Source organism: Glycine max, chromosome 10 (assembly GCF_000004515.6).
Source record: "Glycine max cultivar Williams 82 chromosome 10, Glycine_max_v4.0, whole genome shotgun sequence".
Classification (NCBI taxonomy): domain Eukaryota; kingdom Viridiplantae; phylum Streptophyta; class Magnoliopsida; order Fabales; family Fabaceae; genus Glycine; species Glycine max.
In genome coordinates, this window is record NC_038246.2 from 26,954,838 (window position 1) to 26,978,412 (window position 23,575).

The 23,575-nt window shown below is 35.5% G+C and overlaps 2 protein-coding genes and 1 pseudogene across 11 annotated transcripts; 2 read left to right on the forward strand and 1 right to left on the reverse strand.

The window, feature by feature from the left end:
- The first annotated feature begins 223 nt into the window (after window positions 1-223).
- Window positions 224-4,691, forward strand: LOC100777549 (uncharacterized). Of its 2 annotated transcripts, none has more exons than XM_006588874.4 (5): window positions 224-577; window positions 669-1,316; window positions 1,912-3,246; window positions 3,604-3,718; window positions 4,297-4,691. In XM_006588874.4, exons 2-5 carry the CDS (start codon window positions 807-809, stop codon window positions 4,527-4,529), a joined length of 2,193 nt encoding a protein of 730 aa, XP_006588937.1. In that variant the 5' UTR covers window positions 224-577; window positions 669-806; the 3' UTR covers window positions 4,530-4,691. The 2 variants fall into 2 exon arrangements, with proteins under 2 accessions (XP_006588937.1, XP_014618597.1); XM_014763111.3 differs by having other exon boundaries at window positions 674-1,316.
- Window positions 4,692-12,474: 7,783 nt separating this feature from the next.
- Window positions 12,475-15,670, forward strand: LOC100777027 (formate--tetrahydrofolate ligase). Of its 9 annotated transcripts, none has more exons than XM_041006047.1 (8): window positions 12,475-12,660; window positions 12,865-12,984; window positions 13,089-13,152; window positions 13,311-13,351; window positions 13,621-13,722; window positions 13,893-14,059; window positions 14,308-14,457; window positions 14,848-15,670. In XM_041006047.1, the coding sequence occupies exons 5-8, from the start codon at window positions 13,647-13,649 to the stop codon at window positions 15,613-15,615; spliced, it is 1,161 nt and encodes a 386-aa protein (XP_040861981.1). In that variant the 5' UTR covers window positions 12,475-12,660; window positions 12,865-12,984; window positions 13,089-13,152; window positions 13,311-13,351; window positions 13,621-13,646; the 3' UTR covers window positions 15,616-15,670. The 9 variants fall into 9 exon arrangements, with proteins under 9 accessions (XP_040861981.1, XP_040861982.1, XP_006588935.1 ...); XM_041006048.1 differs by having other exon boundaries at window positions 13,624-13,722; XM_006588872.4 differs by having other exon boundaries at window positions 13,089-13,144; window positions 13,844-14,059.
- A 3,665-nt stretch (window positions 15,671-19,335) lies between these two features.
- Window positions 19,336-22,391, reverse strand: LOC112998179 (uncharacterized; annotated as a pseudogene).
- Between the last annotated feature and the right edge of the window lie 1,184 nt (window positions 22,392-23,575).

Genomic DNA, 23,575 nt, shown 5'->3' on the forward strand with positions numbered 1-23,575 from the left:
TTAATATATATAGATTCATAATCAATTATTTATTTAATTTATTAATTTACAATATTAATATTAAATATTTCAATTAAAAAATTTGAATGAATTCTATTTTGAGCCATAAACTTTAATAGCATTCGAGTGTCGAGTCCTGGCTGGTTGCCTCCTATTCTTAAAACTGTCTTTTCACCATCACTGACAAATCCTTACGTGTCCTCAAAATATCCACCCTATCCCTCTTTCTTTCTAGTCTTCTTGAGCAACAAGAAAAAACCCTCTTTGGAGGGAGCCGCATCGTTCTACGAGCCCAACAAATCCCAACCCTCCATCCCACCAATCCAACGGCTCCCATCACTCGGCAAAACTCTCTCTTTCTTTCTCTCTCTTCCCCTTTCCCCTTCTTCCCGTCAGCGGTTTTAATCATAAACCCTAGCCGAAACAGTGACACCCACTCCCTTCACTCTCTCTCTATTTCTTTCTCTTTCTCTCTCTCTTCTCAGCGCGCGCTCTTTTCTCTTCTCTCTCCTAATATCACAGATCTCGTTCTCGCCAACGATTCACTACCGAAATTTCTCGTTTTGTTCCGTTCAAGGTTTTAATTTTTCAGAAACCCCTTTCCCCCTCTTCCTTCCTTCTTTTTTTGATTTTTTTTTTGTTTATGGGTTTTTAATTTGTAATAATAGGACAGGATCGATGTTCGATAAATTTGATTCTCTCCACACCATGGTGTTTTTCTTTCCTTAGCCACCCACAAGAAAGAAAAAAACGATTGGGTTTTGGTTTGGTTCGGTTCGGCTTTTTTAAGTGGTTATCGTACGGCAATGCCGGCCGCGGGGATGCGGCGCACGACGAGGGTGTTCGGGATGAAGGGGGCCGAGACGGCCCGCGTTTTACGGTCCGGGCGGCGCCTCTGGCCGGACTCCGGCGAGGTCAAGACCAAGCGATCCCACGACGGGGACCAGTGGCCGATGGCGCCGCCGTCGAAAGCCGCGAAAATCGACGCCGCGGCGACGCCGCGTAAGGGGAAGCGCTGCGAGGAGGCTGCTGCTGCTGTGGTTGACAGGAGGTTCGGCAAGGGCCTTGTGTATCAGAGGAGGAGGAAGGGTTTGTTGAAAAAGGAAGGTTCTAGAAGGAACGGGGAGGTTTTGCGCTGCGTGATTTCGGTTGTTGTGAGTCGCTGTGCAGGGAAAAGTGGAAGGTTTTTGAGGTTGTTAGCATCGGTGGTGAGGTATGTTACTAGGGTTAGGGTTTCTCCGAGGAAGCTGTCGGGGTTCTGTATGTCGGAGGCGATTCATGGGGCTTTTGCGTCGCAAGGGATGCAGTTTGTAAAGGTAATTATTTTGAATTTATGTGTTATGGATGAGACTAGATTCATGGGTTTTGGGGTGTAAATGGTAAAAAAAATGTGATTAAAAAAATTAAATTGAGTTTTGGGGGCTGTTGGTAGAATTTTAGAGAAGTTTGGAGTGTTTTGTTAGTTGATCAATGTTCATTGATTTATAATTTAAAGATAAATGAGTTATGAATTTGTCTTGGGCATCTTTGCATTTCATTGATTTGATCCTTTATATCCTCTGCACCAATTAATGTTACTTGCTACTGCCTTTGTGTATATTCTTCATGAATGGTGTTCCATTAGTCCTATGTTCTCTTATATTGGGTCTTCATTTACCTAAATAATTTAAAGATAACAAGGTTTACTAGGTAGTAAAGTACTAATTTTTTTTTCACTGGTTTGATAATTATACTTTATAATCTGGCCTGTTAACAATAATGGCAGTAGCAGTAGTATTGTCCTGTTCCTGTTCGTAGGTAGGTGATTGTGGTGGAGTGTTTCGAGAAATAAGTCACTTTGTACTTGCTGGTTTCTGGTTTTTATTTTGCTCAACTATCTAAAGATGCTTCTGTTCTTTTATCATCTTTCAGGGTCCTACGGTTGTAAACACTGGAATATGCCAGTTCTTTGGGGTCACAGGGACTGTGCCCGCATTTTCTGTGGACTTTTCTGCTGTTTCTCCTTGTTTTGAGTATCTGCAGTATGCGATGTTCTTAAAATCTATGTTTAGGTCATTTTTTCTTGTACATAATCCAATAAATGTGCCTAGTGATGAGGATATCGAGTCAGATGATGATTTGCTGGAATACCAGAATGAACAGCAGATTTCAAGTGATACCTTTAAGAGGGAACCTTCTGAGATTGTAACTGTTACATCTGATGTTATTGAAATCAATGATAAGCAATCTTTACATTCTTCAGTCAAGGTTACCACCAGGGCAGCTGGTCGGAATGGACAATATAAAAACATGTTGAACTCTAGAGGCATTCAGAAGAGGAGAAGTTCTCTTAGGAAAAGGAAAGCTCGTAGTCCTTCTATGGTGAGTTTACGCAGAAATGGAGCAGTAGCTTCTGATTTAACAGGTGGTAGGAAAAGCAATTGCCAGTTGTCTGTTGTGACCTCTAGCAGAAAACTTAGGAGTATGGCTAATGGTAGCCCCACTGGGAGCCTGAAAGAAGCTAGTTCTGCCATAGTGGATTCGAAAGAGCGACTAGGTTCATCTTCCTGTTATGCAAACTTGTTGGTATCAGAGATAGACCAATGCTGCAGGTTAGAGGGAGCAATTGTTACTTTAGAGTGGTCTTCTCCAAAAGAATGGCTTTTCACTGTAAAGAAAGATGGATTAACAAGATGCACATTCAGAGCAGAAAAAGTGATGCGGCCCTTTTCAACAAATCGATTCACCCATGCAGTAGTGTATTCATTGGACAATGGGTGGAAGCTGGAGTTTACCAATCGCCAAGACTGGAATGTCTTTAAAGACCTTTATAAGAAGTGTTCTGATCGTAATATCCCTGCTACTGCTGCCAAAGTTATCCCAGTTCCAGGTGTACGTGAGGTCTCTTCCTATGCAGAAAGTAACTGTTTTCCCTATCACAGACCAGATACATACATATCTGCCTCTGGTGATGAGTTAACTAGAGTAATGACAAGGGCAACTGCAAATTATGACATGGATTCTGAAGATGAGGAATGGCTGAAAAAGTTCAATGAGTTTCAAGAACATGTGTCAGAGGATAATTTTGAGTTAATTATTGATGCTTTGGAGAAGGTTTATTATTATAATCCAGATGATTCATTTGATGAAAAATCTGCAGCCAATGGTTGTCAGGACCTTGGTAGCAAGGAAGTGGTAGAAGCTGTATATAACTATTGGATGAGAAAGCGAAAGCTAAAACGGTCTTTCCTGCTTAGGGTTTTCCAGGTAAATTTTCAAGGATTTTGAATACTCTATTGTGTCTCCAGAGTATGTTAATTCTAGATTCCAGTTCTATGGGGTATGTTAAATCTATATTGCTAGTTAAATGGTATATTATATTTGTATATCTATAGTTACTGTCTATTAGCTTGCTTAGTTGATTATTTGTAGTCAGAAAATGCAGATGACTTGAGATCTGTGGTTAAAAGCTTGGGTTTTTCCTAATGTTTTATATTGATACTGTTGCATGTTTGTGGGTACTTCTATTTGGTTATAATATTTTTTTTATGTTGGGGCTATGACATTGTTGTAAACTTCCGTAGTGTAGTCATCTGGTTGACTTAGTTCAGTTGATTGTGTCAGGGTCATCAATCAAAGAGAGCTCCACTTATCCCTAAGCCCTTGCTGCGAAAAAGGAGGTCATTTAAGAGACAACCTAGTCAGTTTAGTAGAGGCAATCAACCAAGTGTGTTGAAAGGTAATTTTTATGATCTCTGTCTGTCTTCAACAAAACAGAATGTGGGTTTCTTCTATTAAATGTTGTGAATTTGAATACCTTATTTACCTTTCATCAGAGTGTTGAATTTTCATGTAGCGGTTTTTCCTTTACCCTTTTGGTCTGTAAGACATACTTTTATCTGACCTGTTTGTCCAATGATTTTGTTAAGTTGCTGATTCTTTGAATCAAATGATTTAGAACTCTTCCCTTAGTCATTAGATTAATTTCATAAAGCTTTTTGATTTGGCATATCATGACTTTGCAGTTAAGTCTGCAAGAGTGCAGCTACTGTGGATGATTAGAATAACTAAACTATGAATCTCTCTGTTTGAATGCACTATGGTGTTTGTGTATGAATGTAAAAAATGGGTCTGTTATAAGATTGCTGTTGTTAATTTTGGTTGGGATGTTGTTGATAGTTGCATGATGGGTTTTTGCACTCATCTTTTGTTAAAGGTCATGTTGGACTTTATTTTGATAGTCCTTTAAATTGCTGGTGTGTGCTTGTGTATACCCCAATATAAATGTTTGTCTGATCTTGTATTCATTTTTGTCAGCATTTGCAGCTGAACAAGATGCCATGGAAGAAAATGCAATGCTCAAGATTGAAGAAGCCAAGGCCAATGCAAACATGTCCATGGAATTAGCCATAAATAAACGCAAAAGGGCTCAATGTCTTGCTCAGAATGCAGATTTGGCCACCTACAAGGCCACAATGTTAATTAGAATAGCCGAAGCAGCTATGGCTGCAGAATCATTAGATGATGCAGCAGCATATTTTCTTGATTGATTGATGGTTAAATCAATTCCATTGCTAATTATCACACCACAAATTTTTATTACAGGATGGGGGGTCATAATAGATTTGCTGCTGTTTAGTTGTAAAATTGTACAGATTTTTGCTTGTATTTATAACTTGGATTTAAATGATAGGCCTCACCAATCTTTTGTATGAGTAGGTTGGTTGATCCTCCTTGGAAGAAAGAAAACTAAAAAAGTTGAAATGAAAAAGAAAATACAGGATTTCTATGCCTCATGTATTGTTATTCTTATTATTTTGGGGTACGAAGACAAACATTACAAGTAGGCCAAACCGGGCCCAAACAAAAGGCCCACATTAGCTCAAAAGGTAATGCCAAAGGACGATAAGCTTGTGTGCCTCATCAATAGGAGTTGCATTTTTAGGTGCTAACGGACAAAATCACAAAATACCCACATTTGTTGCGGTTAAGCCAATAAGGTTTTTGAATTAAAGCTGTGAAAAGAAGGTTGTACACTTGAACAAACTATGTATGTTTAATGGATTGTTTGGTCTCTTGAAAAGGATGTGTACCACTGAAAAACATTTGAAGGGTCAGTGTAGTGGGTTTATAATGTGAGCTATTTGAGAAGTGTCGTTCTCTCCCTTATTTTTGTGCAGTCACCCTTAATATTATAACGAAATTTGTTTAAATATAAACCATTTTTGTTAAGGATATGTACTTTTTTCTGTAAAAAAAATGCTTAAATTATGTTAGTATTTCCTGAAATATATTTGAATTTTATTATTATTTTTTGATAATTTTTTTCTTTATTTTTTGCTTCCTAATATTTGAAAAAGGTCCCATTATAAGCCATTAAATGTCTAATACATGAATGTCTTTAATTAATAAATTAAAAAAATATTTTTTTATATTTTTTTCTTCTCTTTTCCGATTCATCCTTCATTTTTTTTTCTTTCTTCTGTTCCGCTAGTGGCAAATTTACGAAGGAGAGTTTCTTTTGAAAACTATTTACGAAGGAGGGTTTCTTTTAAAACAAATTAGGGGGGGGGGGGTCACTTTTGGACGTGGGTGCCGCCATTGACACTGGCGGGAAGCTTGAACCGCCAGTGGCAATGGCGGGATAGGGGGGTGCCGCTATTGGCATTTGCGGGACAGGGGTAAGAGTGAGAAGTGCATACCGCCATTCCTCCTGGTGGGACATGCCTACATGGCCAATTCCGCCATTGGAGCTGGCGGGATAGGCTATGACACTGTTTTTTGATGCAGTTGATGCAGCCTGATGGGACTGAAGCATGGGACTGAACCGTGATGAGTGAAGCCTGTACCTAGGGTTCACATGCTATCTCTGAAACTTTTTTTGATGCTAGGGCTAAAGTACTTCACATGCACCCAGTTGTAGTTTTAGAGGAGAGTAGGGCACTATATTGGGATAGGAATTCAGAAATGACAGAGCTAGGAGGTGACTTCCATACAGACTTAGTTTAATAATGGTGTGTAAATTTACGTTGTAGATAGTTTTTTGCTTTCTTTAAATAGAGCAAACTTGCAATCACCACACTCAGCATTTGTAGAATTTGAGACTGAAGAGAGTATTGTGAAAGAGGAAGAAAGAGTTTCTTTCAACTTTGATTCTATAGTAAGGATGTTTTATATTTATTTAAATAAAGTTTTCTTTCACTTTGTTTATTTATCATGTACAAATTTTTTATTTTGAAGTAACAAATATTATGGTTAGAATGAAATTTGAAGCTCATATTTAAGTGTATTAATTTTGTAAATTACATTTTAAATTTAAAAATTATTAGTAGTAATTATTTGTAAGCCTTTTTGTTAATGGTTTTTGCGTTTGAAGTATTATTTGACATATAATTTAATTTAAGACAAAAAATAATTACATGTTATTTCTTAATTATTTTGTGGTTTGTTCTGAGTACGAAGTTTCATTTTACTTGTAATAAAATTTAGTATAAGTTAACAAAAAGAAATTGTAATTTTAATTATAAAAACAATAAGAAAAATATTACCAATTTTAAAAGTCCTGTCATTTAAATTTACTAACATAAAAACTAGCATGGGAATAACAATTTTTCGTTACTATATTTATTAGTAATTTATTGATTTTTAATAATGTTAAAAGAAGTTTACTTGGATTTGTAGATTATTTTATACTAGATCAGGTGTAATACTTCTCTAATTTTTAAAAAATAATAGGTGAATATTTTATCTCTCCAAGCAATCACTAGTGCAGAAAATTAAAAAATATAGTTGAATTAATTCTTTAACACTCACTAATTTTGTATCTCTTTGTTTTTATCACATATATCATATTAGTTATTATACTTGAATTGTATATATTTCTTTTATCTCCTTGTCTCACTAAGTTTCAAATTAGTTGTTGACCGAGTATTTTTTGCCTTGCATATACGTGCATCTAGTTTAATTAATTAACCATTGAGACTATTCAGTGGAGATGGTTCACAATTACGCCTTATTTGTCTCTCCTCCACTCCTATATATAGACAGTATACTTTCCTACTAATTTTCTCATATGTATATATATGATATATCCTTCATTACCGAATATATCTCATTTGAGTTAAGTAAGTTGTTCTCGTTAATTAGTACTGAAAAACGGCTTGGAAGATACAAATATTGGGGCGCTTAGACGTGTTGGGCATGTTCCGTCTGAAATTTTTTTAAGTGTAATCCTTTCATTTATAACCCTTCCACTTTGTGTCTGTCTCGAATTTTTTTGAATTGAGGAAGCGTATATGAATTAATTTTATTTGAAGTAATGATTTTATTTGTTAGACTAAAATTTGAAGGTAAAGTTTAAGTGAATTAATTTTTGTAATTAGAAGTTTTATTATAAAATTAGTATGAGTAATTATTTATTTTAAAACTACTATTGTTATGATTAATTATTTTTAATTTTGATGATGTAGGTATATCATGAATTCAATTATTACAGTGTTGTATTTCAACGGAAGAGTATATGAAGACAATGATGGTGTAATATTTGAAGGCAATAAAAAGGCCATTCAGGTTAAACGCGGAATTAGTTTCAATGGTTTGAAAAAAAAAATTGGAGATAAGGTAAAGTTAGAAAATAATGAAATTATTTATACTATAAGTTGTAGATTTTTAGTTTCAGGAAAATATGTTGCGTTGCAAATTTGTGATGACGAAGATGTTGAAACTATGATCGAAAGTTTTCAACAACAACAACAAATGCAAGTTCTAGAATTGTACGTAGAAAAAGATGTTGCTGGTGGTTCGATGTTTCATGCTGCAAATTCTGTTACGTCATGTGGACGTAATGTATCTCATCATGAGTCGGAACTGCCAAGAAATATAAGCAATTTACATGATGATGAAGATGATGATGATGATGATGATTATCTTGCATCTAACTCATACGTTGAAGAGTCTTTCGATGAAGATGATAGTGATGATGGAATATCTGATACAGACGATGAAGTCACTGACATCGTTGAACCAGTTTCAATTGTTCACCCAACCGAAGGTAAATGTTTGTGAAATACAAAATTATTTGAATACATCTATCTTTTTATGAGAATTGTATTTAATGGTAACTAAATAGGAGTAGTTTGTTGACGTGATTTTTTTTTAAATTATTAGGTGTACCACAAATTCAAAATCCATTTTGGAATGATGCTATGCATTATAATAATATCAATTGGAGTCATCCGGACGAGGAGGACATTTGTGGTCTGGACATGCCAACGACTTTTAATGTTGGACAAGAATTATATGTTGGCATGGATTTTGACAGTAAAGATGCGGTCAAAAATGCACTGAAACAATATGTGATGAAGGTGCATCAAACTTTTAAGGTTGTTGAAACGAAATCACACAAATATATCGTTTGTTGCCCCCAACAACACCGAAGAGTCTCCTTGCCCTTTTTATATGAGGGCAATTTTATCCAAAAAAACTGATGCATGGAAAGTGACACAATGGGGTGGACCGCACACATGTCTAAATATGACTATGACACAAGACCATGAGAAGCTTGATTCAAATTTAATTGCGACTTGCGTAGTAGGTACGTTTTTTATGTTCATATTATCCTACTTTTGTGTTATTTGTTATTTTAATTTGTAATTTTATTTTATTATTTGAATTACATGCATGATCAGAGAAGATCCATCAATAAAAATTTCTTTGATTCAAGAAAGGATAAATAGTGAATTTTCCTATAAGGTTCCAATAATTCCTCACATAAATTAGCCCAATCAAGATTTGTTGGACCGATTAATGGTAAACCATCCACACTTATACCTAACAACACAGAGACGTCTTGTAGAGTGATAGTACACTCTCCGCATCTCATGTGAAACGTATGTGTTATCGGCCTCCATCTTTCTATCAGAGCACTAATTAGTGAGACATTTATTTTTAAGTATCCCATCTTGATAATACACCCGAAACTAGATAGTTGAAGAAAAAGAAAAAATTTGTTCTGAAATTTGTTCTTCCCCTTGATACGTGGGGACAACTCGTCTGATACGTAATTTTCTTTCTTCTTCCCCATTCCAAACATGTTCTGAAACATGCTTAGGTTGCATCCATAATACATCAGTATCGATGGGGCCAAATTTAATGTTAATATGTGATGAAGATGATTATGAAGATGTCATTGCTATTGCAAAATAAAATATAATACATGTGAAGAAAACTTTAATTTATTAGTAAACTTTAAATATATAACAATAAATTTGTAAAAAATCAAACTGGCCAATTTTTAATATATTCTATACATAATTTAAAATACATGTGAAGAAAACTTTAATTTATTAGTAATTTTTTTTCTACAATTAAAAAATAAATAATTGAATAAAATATGAACTAAAAAATTATTTATAATACAAACAAATATTGAAATGCAAAAAATCATTTCAATAATATATATACAAAAATAATAATAATGTACAATGTATCATATATTTAATCACGTAAATTTTCTAAAACAAATAATATTAACGTACAAATTAAAACTAACAAATAATATATATACCATTCTAACTAAAAAATAATTAACTCAAATAATATTAAATTATCAACTCATTTATTTAAAATACAAAATTATAATACTAAAAAGATAAATTTACGTGTGTCAAGTGTCTAATATTACAATTATTTATTTAAGTGTCAAATATTTAATATTACAAAAACTAAAAATTTACGTGTGTCTAAAATTTATAAATATATGCCTAAAGCTAATATTAACTTGTGCCTAATACTAAAAAATCTAATATTACGTATGTCATCCTAAAGTATCATGCATGTATATATATTTATTAGGCTAAACTATCATTCGTCTAAATATATACCTAATACTACAAAAGCTAATATCACATATATAAAATTTAAGAATATATACAACAACTAAATATATATACACATAATATTTTTATACTAACTAAACAAATATATAATATTCTTTTCAATTATACTTACTCATACAATTTTTTTGACGAGAGATTAAGTTATAAAATAATTTCTTATTTAAAACTCATAAGAATAATTAGTTTGTCAATCCCCCCTACAAAAGTACATCATATATTTTAATTCTACGAATAATTAAGAATACAATTAATTTAGATTCTATACAACATATGTAGTATACAAATAAAATAAATTTAGAAAAATAATTGAAACAAGTTGATAAGAAAGAATAATTATTTTAGAAAACTTTATATTTCTTGAGTTAGAATATATTTTATTTTACAGATATTTCTAGAATTCATAATAAAATTCTCATTCTTCGATAAAAAAAATTAATAATAATATTCTATGCTGTAATTACTACTAATACTAAAATATTATATACAATAACCAAATAACATCTAACAATATATACAATAACAATAACTAAATAAAATTTTAATTCTAACTAACCAAATAATATTTTCATACTAACTAACCTAACCAAATAATATTTTCATACTAACTAACCTAACATTGGAATATCTATTAATACCTAACAAATAATAACACAATAGCTACTCATACGAACTAATTTAAACTTAGAACTTTTGTTAATTATAACTAACCTACTATTTACATACTAACTAACTTAGAATATTTGTTAATACTAATACTAACTAACTTAAACTTATACTATATATTAACATATTTACTTTGAAAATACTTACCAGGAATTTATTTCCAAGATAAGGGTAAGGGCACTTGAAGGATGAAAGCACAGCAACAACAAGCACTAAATTTCAAAGAAATTTGAACCACGAGCACAGCACAGCACAACAAACACAACACAAACACAATAATCTCTCACACTCAAGAAGAAAGAAAGAGAAAGCAAACTCAGTAAGCTAAGGTGTAAGCGTAAAGAATGAGTTCAACATTTTTTTTTATAGCTGAAAACTTAAACCCCAACGTTCAAAATTTTTTAACGTTCACATGCTATATACTAGGCTTTTCAGAACTGAAAACTAAACATTGCAGGTGCAGACCGTGAAAGCCTTCAACGTGAACCCTTCAACGTGAACCTTAGGTGCAGGCTTAGGCTTTTCAGAATTAAAAGCTAAACACGTGAAAGCCTGAACACGTGAACCTCCTTAGGTGCAGTCCCATCAAGCCTATCCCGCCAGCTCCAATGGTGAGACTGCAGGCCTGAAAGTGTCCCGCAGAAGCCAGTGATGATACCCCCTCTCTCCCCCTATCCCGCCATTGCTGTTGGCGGTACCCCCTCTCCCCCTCTCTCCTAGTCAGCCTGTCCCGCAAATGCCAATAGCGACACCCCCCTATCCCGCCATTGCCACTGGCGGTTCAAGCTTCCCGCCAGTGTCAATGGCGGCGCCCACGTCCAAAAGTGACCCCCCCTAAATTTGTTTTAAAAGAAACCCTCCTTCATAAATAGTTTTCAAAAGAAACCCTCCTTCGTAAATTTGCCTCCGCTAGTCTCCTCGCATATGCTCTAAATAGATTTGAAAAACTTACATTTCTGCAAAGAGAAATTGCCTAATTCACCGTTTGGCTTTTGCCGTGACGTCGAGGTGTTTGAAGGTTGTAACGATGGTCTGGAGTTCGCGGAGGCAAGAAGTGAGCCACTCTTTTGAGAGACAATCCGAGGCGGCGAAGGAAGCCGATGGCTGGATGGGCGGGAGAGGATGTCAATAAAGTCCTCGTCGTCAGAAATTTCAATGGGCACTGCCGAAAAATGTGATGTGGCTTTAGCTCGAATTAGAGTTGGGGCTAAAGTGGGTCCTGTTCTTCTCCATCGGTATCGAAGTCAAGCTTGAGACAGCGTACAGACATTTTTGCACTACAACGGGAGATCTAGACCGCGCCACCACAAAACATCGAGATGCAGATCTGGAGGCAGGCTTTTCGATGTTTCTTTTTTCTTGCATTTTGAGATCCTAATATGTTGTTATTCAAGGCTTTGATGTTTTTTGTTTTTGAGATATTGGTTTTTGGTTGAGAAGTTTGGGAGGAGGAAGATGAAGGGGGTTGTATTAATTTTCAATTTTAGATTCTATGGGCGTAAGTTATTTTCAGATCTGATTCTGTTGCAATTGAAGGAGAAAATATTGAACACGGAAATACAGTTGTGGTGTTATAGTCTGATAGAGGTGGGAGAGGGAAGCACACTGCAACAAAAAAATTTCATATATAATTTTTAATTTATTAATTATTGGAGTCATGTCAGCAGACACGACACATGTTCATGTAAAGATGACACATTTAATCCAATATAATGTACTAAACTAACAAATCATCAACAGTTAACTGATGCAAGCATAAATCAAATTTTTTAAAATAGAAGACTAAAATCTATTTTTTTTTATTAAGAAGCAATAATGAAATTTATATATATATATATATAGTATATATATATATATATATTATAAAAGAGAATCCCAAGAAAATTATTGGTGTGCTCCAACTTAAAATGTAGCCACGTGTCCCTTTTATTGGTGTTTTGTCATTTGCTGTGTCCAATTCCATTGCTTATGTTTTGCATGTGTCTGATGAGCTTTCATTCTTTGGCTTTCATCTCAGACGCGTGCCACACAGATAGAGTTTGCCTTCATCTCACCACTCTCCAATCTCCCATCCTCTTTTTTATTGTTATTGAAACAAATTAGGGTTTTGGTGAGGCTGAGGGTGAGTCAGTCTTCTGGGTTTCTTTCGTTTTTTTATAAGAAAAAAAATCCTTTTTGTTTTTAATTTGTTAGTGTTCTGCATCCTTATCTTTCTATTCTTTCTATGGTTTTAGTCTTTTCACTATCCCAAAAACATGGTTGTTACAATGATTGAACTTTTTGATTAATTTTCTTTCTCCAATCGATCGATTATTTGTTTTGGCAGGGAAGCGAGCAAACATTGTTGATGCAAACCTGAGCATCCTAAGGGAAAGAATTCAACAAGTGAGAAAGAGAGAGAGAATGATACATACACGAGAGTGGAATTATAAGCGTAGTTATGACCGTAAGTACAAGAGAGATTCAATGATATCACAATCTTCTGAGGTTATAGGTATTCTCTCTTTAATCGACTGATTATTTGTAATAACCATGATCAATAATCAACAGGGAGATTCACCAGCATAGATGCAGATTTAAATGTCTTGAAGAAGAGGATAGAGACGGTACATTTGTAATAACCTTGAGTTCTTTTGATAAAATTTATGTTCAAAAACCTTGAACGGGTTGCTGGTGTTCTTTTTCCTGTTACTTTATTCTTTGAAATTAATGTTACTATTATTCAATATTTGATGCTTGCCCTTATACTGCAAAATTTGTGTGTAAATGCAGAACATCAGCCTATTAAAGAGATATTAGAAAAGGAAAAAAAGGTATGTCTCTTTTTTATGTTAGTGTTATGCTTGGTATCTATGGGTTTGTCACTGCTTTTGATGGTAAGTTACAGTTGGGTTGCATGCATAAATCTTTCCATAAAGTGTACATGCTATTTGCATGTGTTACTTACTTACTACTACCATTTATCTTTTAAAATCACTAATCTGAATTTTCACATTCCTGATGATGAAGATCTGGGAAGAGTTATAAAGCTTTCAAATTGAGTTGAAGTGATTGAGTTTGGATTTTTTTTTTCTCTGACAAGGAGATTAAAGAGAGAATAAAAAAATTATGGAGGTTGTGATTGTTGCAATTGCTGCTACACTTGGAAATCTTCTGATGGGATGGGATAGTTCAACTATTGCAGGTTTGTATTTTCTCATCTAATAATTATGTTGTGTTAGTGTTTTTTCAGTTATGTGTGTGTTTTGAAAATCTCAATGTCATGTATGATCATAATCTATGCATTCATTTGTTCTCTCATATAGTGTTTTATGATTTGGGAACATGAAACTGAAATGAACATCCCTCCATTAGACAAAATGATGTCCTCAACTACAGTGAGGAAGTTGCAGGTGGTGTCCCCTGTTCCTGTGGACATAGACATTGCAAACTCCGTTGAACCCGTTCATATCTCCCAGATTGCCAAAGACCTCAACCTTAGTCCCAATCACTATGACCTTTACGGTAAATACAAGGCCAAGGTAATTAATCTTTCACTTTCTGCACTTGAGAAAGATTCAGATTTGAGTTAGAGGAATATCATGATATTATTAGTTTATTTGTTTATGATTGATTATGGTATGTAACAAATAATGTTTTATGTTAGATTTCGGTTACATGCAACTAACCAGGTACCCTAGAAGTTCTTTTTCGTTAACAACTTGAGGATACATGCGATAATTTCTGTATTATTGCTTAGCTGGAGAGTGATTTGGATGCACATGCACAGGTTTTGTTGTCGGTTCTTGATGAGCTTCAAGGATCAGAAGATGGGTATTATGTTGTGGTCGGAGGCATTACTCCGACTCCTCTCGGGGAAGGCAAATCTACTACTACAGTGGGGCTCTGTCAAGCTTTAGGTGCTTTTCTTGATAAAAAGGTAATCCTTTTCTTTTCTTCAACATTTGTGGCATTTAATAGCAAACTGGATCTGGATTTGTTTTTTTAATTTAGTCAATTGGTCTGAAATCTTGTGGCATTATTTGTTTATTTATGATGTTATGCCTCATATTCTTAATCATGAATGCACACATGAATGATCATAGTTATGTCTTTGGAAAAATACTTTTGTTCTGTTTTGGAAGTATTTTCCTGTGTTTTTTTTTTTTTGCTTATGTGATGATGAGATGACAGGATGTAGGAATTGCTCATTCATCATTTAGGCCTTCACTGGTTATTTGGGTTCAAGATATTATTGAAAAACTACAATCTTTAATCGTATGTCAAAGTTATGCTGGATACATAATCCCATCTTATCTCTTTTTGTTAGGTAGTCACCTGCCTTCGTCAACCATCGCAAGGACCTACTTTTGGAATTAAAGGAGGTGCAGCTGGTGGTGGCTATAGCCAAGTTATTCCCATGGATGAATTCAATCTTCATCTAACAGGAGATATTCATGCAATAACTGCAGCAAACAATCTTCTAGCTGCTGCAATTGATACCCGAATTTTCCATGAGTCAACACAGTCAGATAAGGCTCTTTTTAACCGGTTGTGCCCTCCAAATAAAGAAGGGAAAAGGAGCTTTAGTGATGTCATGTTCAGGCGTCTTACGAAGCTTGGCATTTCAAAGACCAATCCAGATGATCTTACACCAGAAGAAGTAAATAAATTTGCTAGGCTTGATATTGACCCAAATTCTATCACATGGAGGAGAGTAATGGACATCAATGATCGATTCTTGAGAAAAATTGCTATTGGCCAGGGACTTGACGAGAAAGGAATGGTGAGAGAAACAGGCTTTGATATTTCAGTTGCTAGTGAGATTGTGGCTGTTTTGGCACTGACAACATCCTTAGCTGATATGCGAAAGAGGCTTGGGAAAATGGTTATTGGGAATACGCGAGAGAGCCATTTCACATTCTGTTTTATGTTAGATCTCATTACTGAAATGGCTCAAGAAACGACCCGTGCGTTACGCACGGGTTACATCCTAGTATATATATATATATATGGAAGCACCAACATATTTAAGAAAAAGACAATTCTTTTTTGTTTTAATCATTTGAAGCCCATCTTTTATTTTTGTTTACATTAAAACAAATCTGCAACCAATCTACATTAATATTTTCTAGGCGTACTAAGTCACTAAAGTGAGTATTATTTATCCCAACAAAATTATTTGAGGCCCATCTTACACACCTGAATAGTTTTTCCTCTTTACTTGCATGCATTACTTTTAAACGGGTGCGAATTAGTTCACATTAGACGTACCTAGGGGTGGATAAACGGGCCAAAGTCCATGGATTGGCCCGCTGGACTCGCGATTCGCGCGGATTACGAACCAATTTTTTTAAATGGTCCATGGTTATGTCATATTTTTGGGCCTGTCCCGCTTAACCTGCGGACTATGCGGGTTTGGCCCGCGGGGTCCGCGGGTCGTCCGCAATCAGGTTTGATTTGTGTGATCATGACCCAATTATATTATATTTGATTTTTTCTTTTTTACTTTAAACTTTTCTTTTAAAATAATAGATAAAGAAATATATATTAGATAAAAATAAAAGATTTAAAGATAAAAATAAAAGATTTAAATTAAAAGATGATAAAGATAAAAAAGATAAGATAAGATAAATAAAAGATTAATATAAAAAAAGATAAGTGATAAATAATAAAAAATTTTCTTTTTGATATTTTTTCGATCTTTTTATCTTATAATCTATCCTTTTCATATGTGCAAGTCATAACTAATAAAAATATCAATTCTTATCATTTAAGCCAAAAATAATTGTTAAATAAATATTTTTAAAGATATTTCAATATATTTTTATTATAAAAAGATAAGTGATAAAAAAATCTTTCTTTTTGATATTTTTTCGATCTTTTTCTCTTTTAATCTATCATTTTCATATTTCCAAGTCATATATAATAAAAATATCAATTCTTATCATTTAAGCCAAAAATAATTGTTAAATAAATATTTTTAAATATATTTCAATATATTTTATTATAAAAAATAGCTCATATCATATTTAGTAGTTATCATTATAGCATACTAAGAACACTTTTTCTCCACCACGTAATCACGCACACTCGCATGTCATACGACTCTTTCCCTGACAAAGAAGACAAAACGCGACTAACACTCATGCAGTCACGTGACACACCACAGCGGCACAGCCTCGGCCCACCACTGCGCCACCACGCAAAGTACATCTCTTCTTTCTCTAGAATTTGTTTTTATCCTATTTTTGTTGGGGTTGATTCATTGTTGTTAAACTCTTAAATTCTATGCCTCTTTTCTCAATTCTGTTGCAGAGATACTTTTGTTTTCACAAACTTACTACACCCATCACACTTCACTTGTCTATTATTATATGATAAAATCATGGGATAAGGGAATGAACCACGAAACTCTTGATCTGCAAGTTATAAACATGATGAATTGAGTTTTTGTATGATTTATTTATTTTATTGATGTAATTGACTAATTATTGAGATTTTATTTACATTTGTATTGAACTTAATTTGATTATATTGTATTTTTATTAAAATTGAAATTCTTTTAAAGTTAGGCCCACGGACCGACCCGTAGGGTCCGCGGGGCGGGGGCGGACCAATTTATTTGGTCTGTGTAAGAAGCGGGGGCGGATTGGCCCGGTCCGCTGTCAATGCGGGCTTATGCGGGCGGGCCTTACGCGGGGCGGCCCGGCCTGCTTACCCACCCCTAGTGGATTCCCTTGATGATAGTGAATCAGGTGATAATGAATAAAAAAAATGAGTTTCTTCCTCAAGAATGGATGCAACTGTTCTGTCTTGCAGAAGTTTCCTTCTCTTCTCGGCCCTGTTCCTTCTCAATGTAGCTTCAATTTCTAAGTCCAGAGGAACTAAATTGCCTATGGGAGATTTGTGCATATAAAATACTAACAGAACAACGGTTATCCAATTCAATAAGAGAAGACAAATATGAATTGAAAACAAATATTCATAGGTAATCAAAGAATAACAAATAAAGAATAGGCACCTAAAAACGAACTAACTTTCCAAATAAAAAAAAGATCCCCGACAACGGCGCCAAAATCTTGTTCGCTTCTGGCAAGTGCACCGGACCGCGCAAGTAGTATAAAACGGTAAGAATCGAGTATCGAACTCTTAGGGAACTTGTGTTACTTGGTAAAGCTATTTCAGTGAATAGATGTCTAGTATAAAAAGAGATGTGTTTACTATGAACAGGTGTGTAAACTAACTATTAAAAGGAAAATCACGTGAGAAATGATGTGTAAAGACAGATAGACGACACGTTGGTCTTCCTAATAGGTGCCTGATGTTAAAAGGATATTCTCTACTTAACAATGCTTATGTGTTCTATGGTGTCTCCTGAAATGCTAAACCCCGATTCCTCATGATAGTCTAGCCTAATCCTGATCAAGCATCGTCCGCAGATTCCTCTTGTTGGACTAAACTCGGCCAAGACTGCATTAAGATAAACATACAACAACTAGGTTACCGTACCCCGATCCCTCGTGACAATACGACAAACTAGCCTCGTCCTATCAAGTTCTAAGAATCAGACTAGTTTTCACTGTTGAATAATCCTAAAAACACATGCATCTACGTGATCAAGGCAAAAGCATGGCAGAATGAAGTTCTGATAGCACAATGAACATACAAAATATCATTAAATAGATAAAAAAGATATTTACATCAAGTATCTACAAGGAAGATCCAACAGAGGATTTAGCTTTCCATAACTAGGAAGCTTCCTTTACAACAAAGAGAAGAGAAGATGAAAGATTGCAGAAATACAAGTAGTGGGGATGTCTCTTCCACCTCTAGGACCTCACAATCACTCACAAACTCATCTCAAGCTCTCAGGACGACTTCCTCTTCAAGCTCTGGTCTCTGCAAATCTTCACACAGCAAAATCTCTCAAACTCTCTGGAACTTGGACCTTTATCTCTCTAGAACTCTCTAGACATGCAGAAGCTTCAAGAAAAGGCCAAACTCTCTTCTCTCTCTAGAAAACCCTCACATGCAGAAGCTTCTTGAGAAAAATGGCCAAACTCCCTCTCTAAAATCTGATTTTAGGCTTAAATAGGTGGCTTTGTTCGTGCTCGTGCGCTTAGTGCAATTTTGAACTGCTTAGCGCGCATTAGTGAATTTCGTCTTAGCGTAGCTTTTCTCGCTCAGCGGATGGACTGAAGCGGTGTGCTTAGTGGGAAGACCCTTCGCTCAACGAACAGGCATAAGTATTGCAAAATTGTCATTCTGTTAAATTTTAAAGTAACATTGTTAGTGAGGTCAATTTTAGTGCCACGTCATTTGATGATGATAGAATGAGTGGCTTCTTCAAATTTGATGGTTCTGAACCAATTGAAGCATATATACGAAAAAGAACCCACACACACTTGCACAAATAAAAAGAACCAAAAATCCACAGCAACAACCTTATCACTATAGCCGTTAACACCAATGGGCGAGGTCTACATAACCATTCTCTTTTCCTCTTTTTTTTTTCTCTTTAATTACCGTCAATGTATCATTCTGGGTTTTGATTTTTTTTGTGTGTTTTGAATAGGAAGAGAAAAAATCAGAGGAAGAAAACAAAGTGGAGGAGAAAAAAGCAAATGAAGAAGAAAAGAAAGAAGAAGAGAAAAAACCAGAGGAATCAAAAGATGACAAGGAATCCAAGGAGGAATCTACGCCGCTAGAAATCGTGCAAGGCACAACCTTTGCAATGTATGGACACTTTAAGAACAATTTCAGTAACTGGATTAAACAATAGTACTTCTTGTCCCGGTTTGAATTCTCTCTTCAACTACTTCTTATCGTGATACATCTTCACCTTTTCTTTGTAAAGTCGCGAAGATTCATAAGCTGTTAATTGCATTTCTTCTAGTTCCAGTAACTGGATCTTTCTCTGCTCTCTGGATGCCTTCTCATCAAAGTTCAGAAATTTTAGAGCCCAATATGCCTTATGTTACATTTCAACTGGTAAATGACATGATTTTCCATATACCAATTGAAATGGAGACAGCCCAATGGGAGTTTTGTATGCAGTTCTATAGGCCCACAATGCGTCTTCCAATTTGGATGACCTATCTTTTCTAGTTGATGCCACTGTTTTTTCTAGTATTTTATTTAATTCTCAGTTAGAGACTTCGACTTGCCCATTAGTTTGTGGATGGTAAGGGGATGCTTCTCTATGATTCACATGGTATTGTCCCAATACCTTTTGGAGTTGAGTATTACAGAAGTGTGAACCACCATCACTGATCAGTATTCGAGGTACTCCAAATCGAGAAAAAATATTTTTCTTGATAAATTTCACCATAGTTTTAGCATCATTCCTTGCAGTGGCCATAGCTTCCACCCATTTAGATACGCAATCAACAACCACTAGAATATACTCATTCCCTGTTGATGAAGGAAAAGGGCCCATGAAATCAATACCCCAGCAATCAAAAACTTCAACTTCCATAATGTTTAGCAAAGGCATCTCATTTCTTCGAGAAATTCCCTCCATTCTCTGACATTGGTCACATTTTAAGACATGATGATGGACGTCTTTGAAAATTGTTGGCCAAAAAAATCCTGATTGTAAGACCTTGGCTGCTGTTTTGCTTCCTCACTCATCACACATCTCCTAAGGAGCTTATTTGCACCCATTTTGAACAAGTGAGGGTCATCCCAAACATAATGTTGCGCATCAGAGAAAAATCTTTTTCTCTATTGCCAATTGAGGTCTTTAGGAATGACCCCGGCTGCCTTAAAATTAGCCATGTCAGCAAACTAGGGTCTCCCTTCAATAAAAAACAAAGACTCGTCTGGGAACTTTTCTCTTATTTAAGCTTCCTTTGAGGTGACATCCTCATTCACCAATCTGGATAGGTGATCAGCTACCACATTTTCAGATCCTTTTTTTTCCTTGATGACCAAATCAAATTCTTGAAGCAACAATATCCATCTAATCAATCGCGACTTAGAATAAGCTTTGTGCAACAAATATTTAATTGCAACATGATCAATGTAGATCACTATCCTTGATCCTACCAGATAAGATCGGAATTTCTCAAGTGCGAACACAATTGCCAACAATTCCTTCTCAATGGTGGCATAGTTAACCTGCGCATTATTCAATACTTTGCTTGCATAGTAGATGGTATGAAATACTCTGCCTTTCCTCTGCCCGAGCATGGCACCTACTGCGTAATCACTTGCATCGCACATTAATTCAAATTCTTGTCCCCAGTCTGGTGATGTGATCACAGGAGCAGAAACCAATTTAGCTTTGAGGGTGTTAAAGGCTTCTAAACATTCATCATCAAACACAAACACAACCTCCTTGTTCAACAGGTTGCTGAGAGGTTTCACAATTTTGGAGAAGTCTTTAATGAACCGTCGATAAAATCCTGCATGACCCAAAAAACTGCGGATACCTTTCACATTGACTGGAGGTGGAAGTTTATCAATAACGTATAGTTTTGCTTTGTCCACCTCGATTCCTTTTTTTTGAAATCTTGTGTCCCAACACGATACCTTCTTGAACCATAAAATGAAATTTCTCCCAATTAAGTACCAGATTGGATTCTTCACACCGCTGTAACACCTTGTCTAGGTTTGCTAATCAATTCTCAAAAGATGCACCAAAGACTGAAAAATCACCCATAAAGAGTTCAATGCATTTCTCTACCATGTCAGCAAAGATAGCCATCATACATCTTTGGAATGTAGTAGGAGCGTTACATAACCCGAATGGCATGCGGCGATAAGCAAAAACATCGAAGGGACATGTGAAAGTTGTCTTTTCTTGGTCTTGGGGGTCTACAAAATCTGATTATAACCTGAATATCCATCCAAAAAACAGTTGAAAGACTGCCCTGCAAGTCTTTTGAGCATTTGATCCATGAAGGGAAGCGGGTAGTGATCTTTTCTTATGGCTTCATTAAGCTTTCTATAGTCGATGCACATACGCCATCCTGTGACTGTTCTAGTAGGAATTAGTTCATTTTGATCATTCTTCACTACTGTCATTCCTCCTATTTTTGGAACAACTTGAACAAGACTAACCCATGAGTTATCTGAAATTGTATAAATGAGGCCCGCCTCTAGTAATTTGAGCACCTCTTTTCTTACCTCTTCCTTCATTATAGGATTCAATCTTCTCTGAGGCTGTCGCACCGGTTTAAAATTAGTTTCCAGATTGATTTTATGCATACAATATGATGGGCTGATTCCGTTCAGATCTGAAATGTGCCAACCAATAGCTGCTTTACAATGTTTTAGAATCTGCACCAGTTGATCCTCCTCTTCCTTCTTTAAAGAGTTACTAATTATGACCGGTTTAGTCTCGTCATCTTCCAAGAATATATACTTTAGATGTGCTGGAAGGGTTTTTAATTCTGCTTTGGGCTTTACTGGTGGTCTTATCTTCTCCAATTTTTTGAAAACCACACGATCAACACAATTGTCTTTCGGATCATCACACTCTTCATTATCGACTAAGCTGTTTATCTCATCACCCAATTCTTTTTCCAAAGGAAAATGTTGTATCATGGTTGAAGTTGTTAATACTATTTCCTGTTCCACCTTTTCCTCCTCATAACAAGCATCACCCATATTTGAATGTTTCATGGCCTCAAAGAGGTCAAAAGAGACTTTTTGATCCTCTACAGTGAGTTCCAATCTACCTTTCTCTATTCCTCTAACATAGCCAGCAGCGGCCGAGCATGAGTATTCTGGAGTACTGGAGATTACAGACGTTTCCTCTTCAGTGGTCATCTGATGATGGATGGAGGTAACTTGAAAAATGCTTTCTTGATACGTTTCAATCTCTATACGCTCTTCCTCTTCTCTGGCCGCAGTGTTAGCCATGTCATCCACCAACTTACTAATCTGAGTTGCAGTTCATCTAAAAGTCTATTGCATTGACTTTACTGTATCTTTAAATTACATTAGCAGGTCATCCAGATTAATAACTCCTTCTGGTTTATCATCATAATCTGGTTGCCAGCATGACTCCCAATGATAGCCTGCAGAAGACTGGTTCCTTTGAAATTGAGTTCCTTGCTGTTGCATTCCATAACAAGATCCTTTAGAGCTGGCTTGGTATGTCATGAAGTCTACCAAAATACTCTCAAGATCAGGGACTCTTTCCTCTTCAAGGTATTCATACATGACTGGTTCCTATCTTCGGTCATGGTTATTTATAGAATAAAAATAACAACTATTTTTATGCTGCTCTCCTCTGGCTAAATCACATTCATTAATGGGATTGAGATAATAACCTTCATAGACGACTTGTGTTATCTGGCAAGCTATTTCGATAAATAGACGTTTAGTATGAAAATATAACTGTGGTTATGGACAAGTATTTAAACTATCTAGGCAAAAAGAAAGAAAATCACGCAAGAGAAATACTGTGTAAAAATAAGTAGAGAAAGCGTTGGTCTTCGTCATAGGTTCCTGATGCTAAAAAGGATGTTCTCTATTTAACAATGCTCATGTGTTCCTATGTTATCTCTTGGACTGCTAGACCCCGATTCTTCATGATAGCCTAGCCTAGTCCTGATCAAGCCTCGTTCGCAGATCCCTCTTGTAAGACTAAACTCAACCAAGACCGCATTAAGGCACACATACACAACTAAGTTCTTGTACCCCGATCCCTTATGATAGCACAATAACTTTGTCCCGTACTACCAAGGACTTTAGAATCAGACCAGTTCCCACTGTTGAATGACCCTAACAAAGCATGCATCTACGTGATCAAGGTAAAATCACATTGGAATGAAAAGCAGATAACATAGAGAACACACAAAAAATCATCACATAGATAGAAATATATTTACATCAGGTACCTATAGGGAAGATCCAACAAAGGATTTAGCTTTCCATAGTCCGAAAACCTCCTTTACAACAAAGAGAAGAACAAGATGAAAGACTTCAAAAACACAAGTGATGAGGATGTCTCCTTCACCTCTAGGATCTCACAATCACTCACAATCTCATCTCAAGTTCTCAGAATGGCTTTCGCTTTGAACTCGCATCTCTGCAGATCT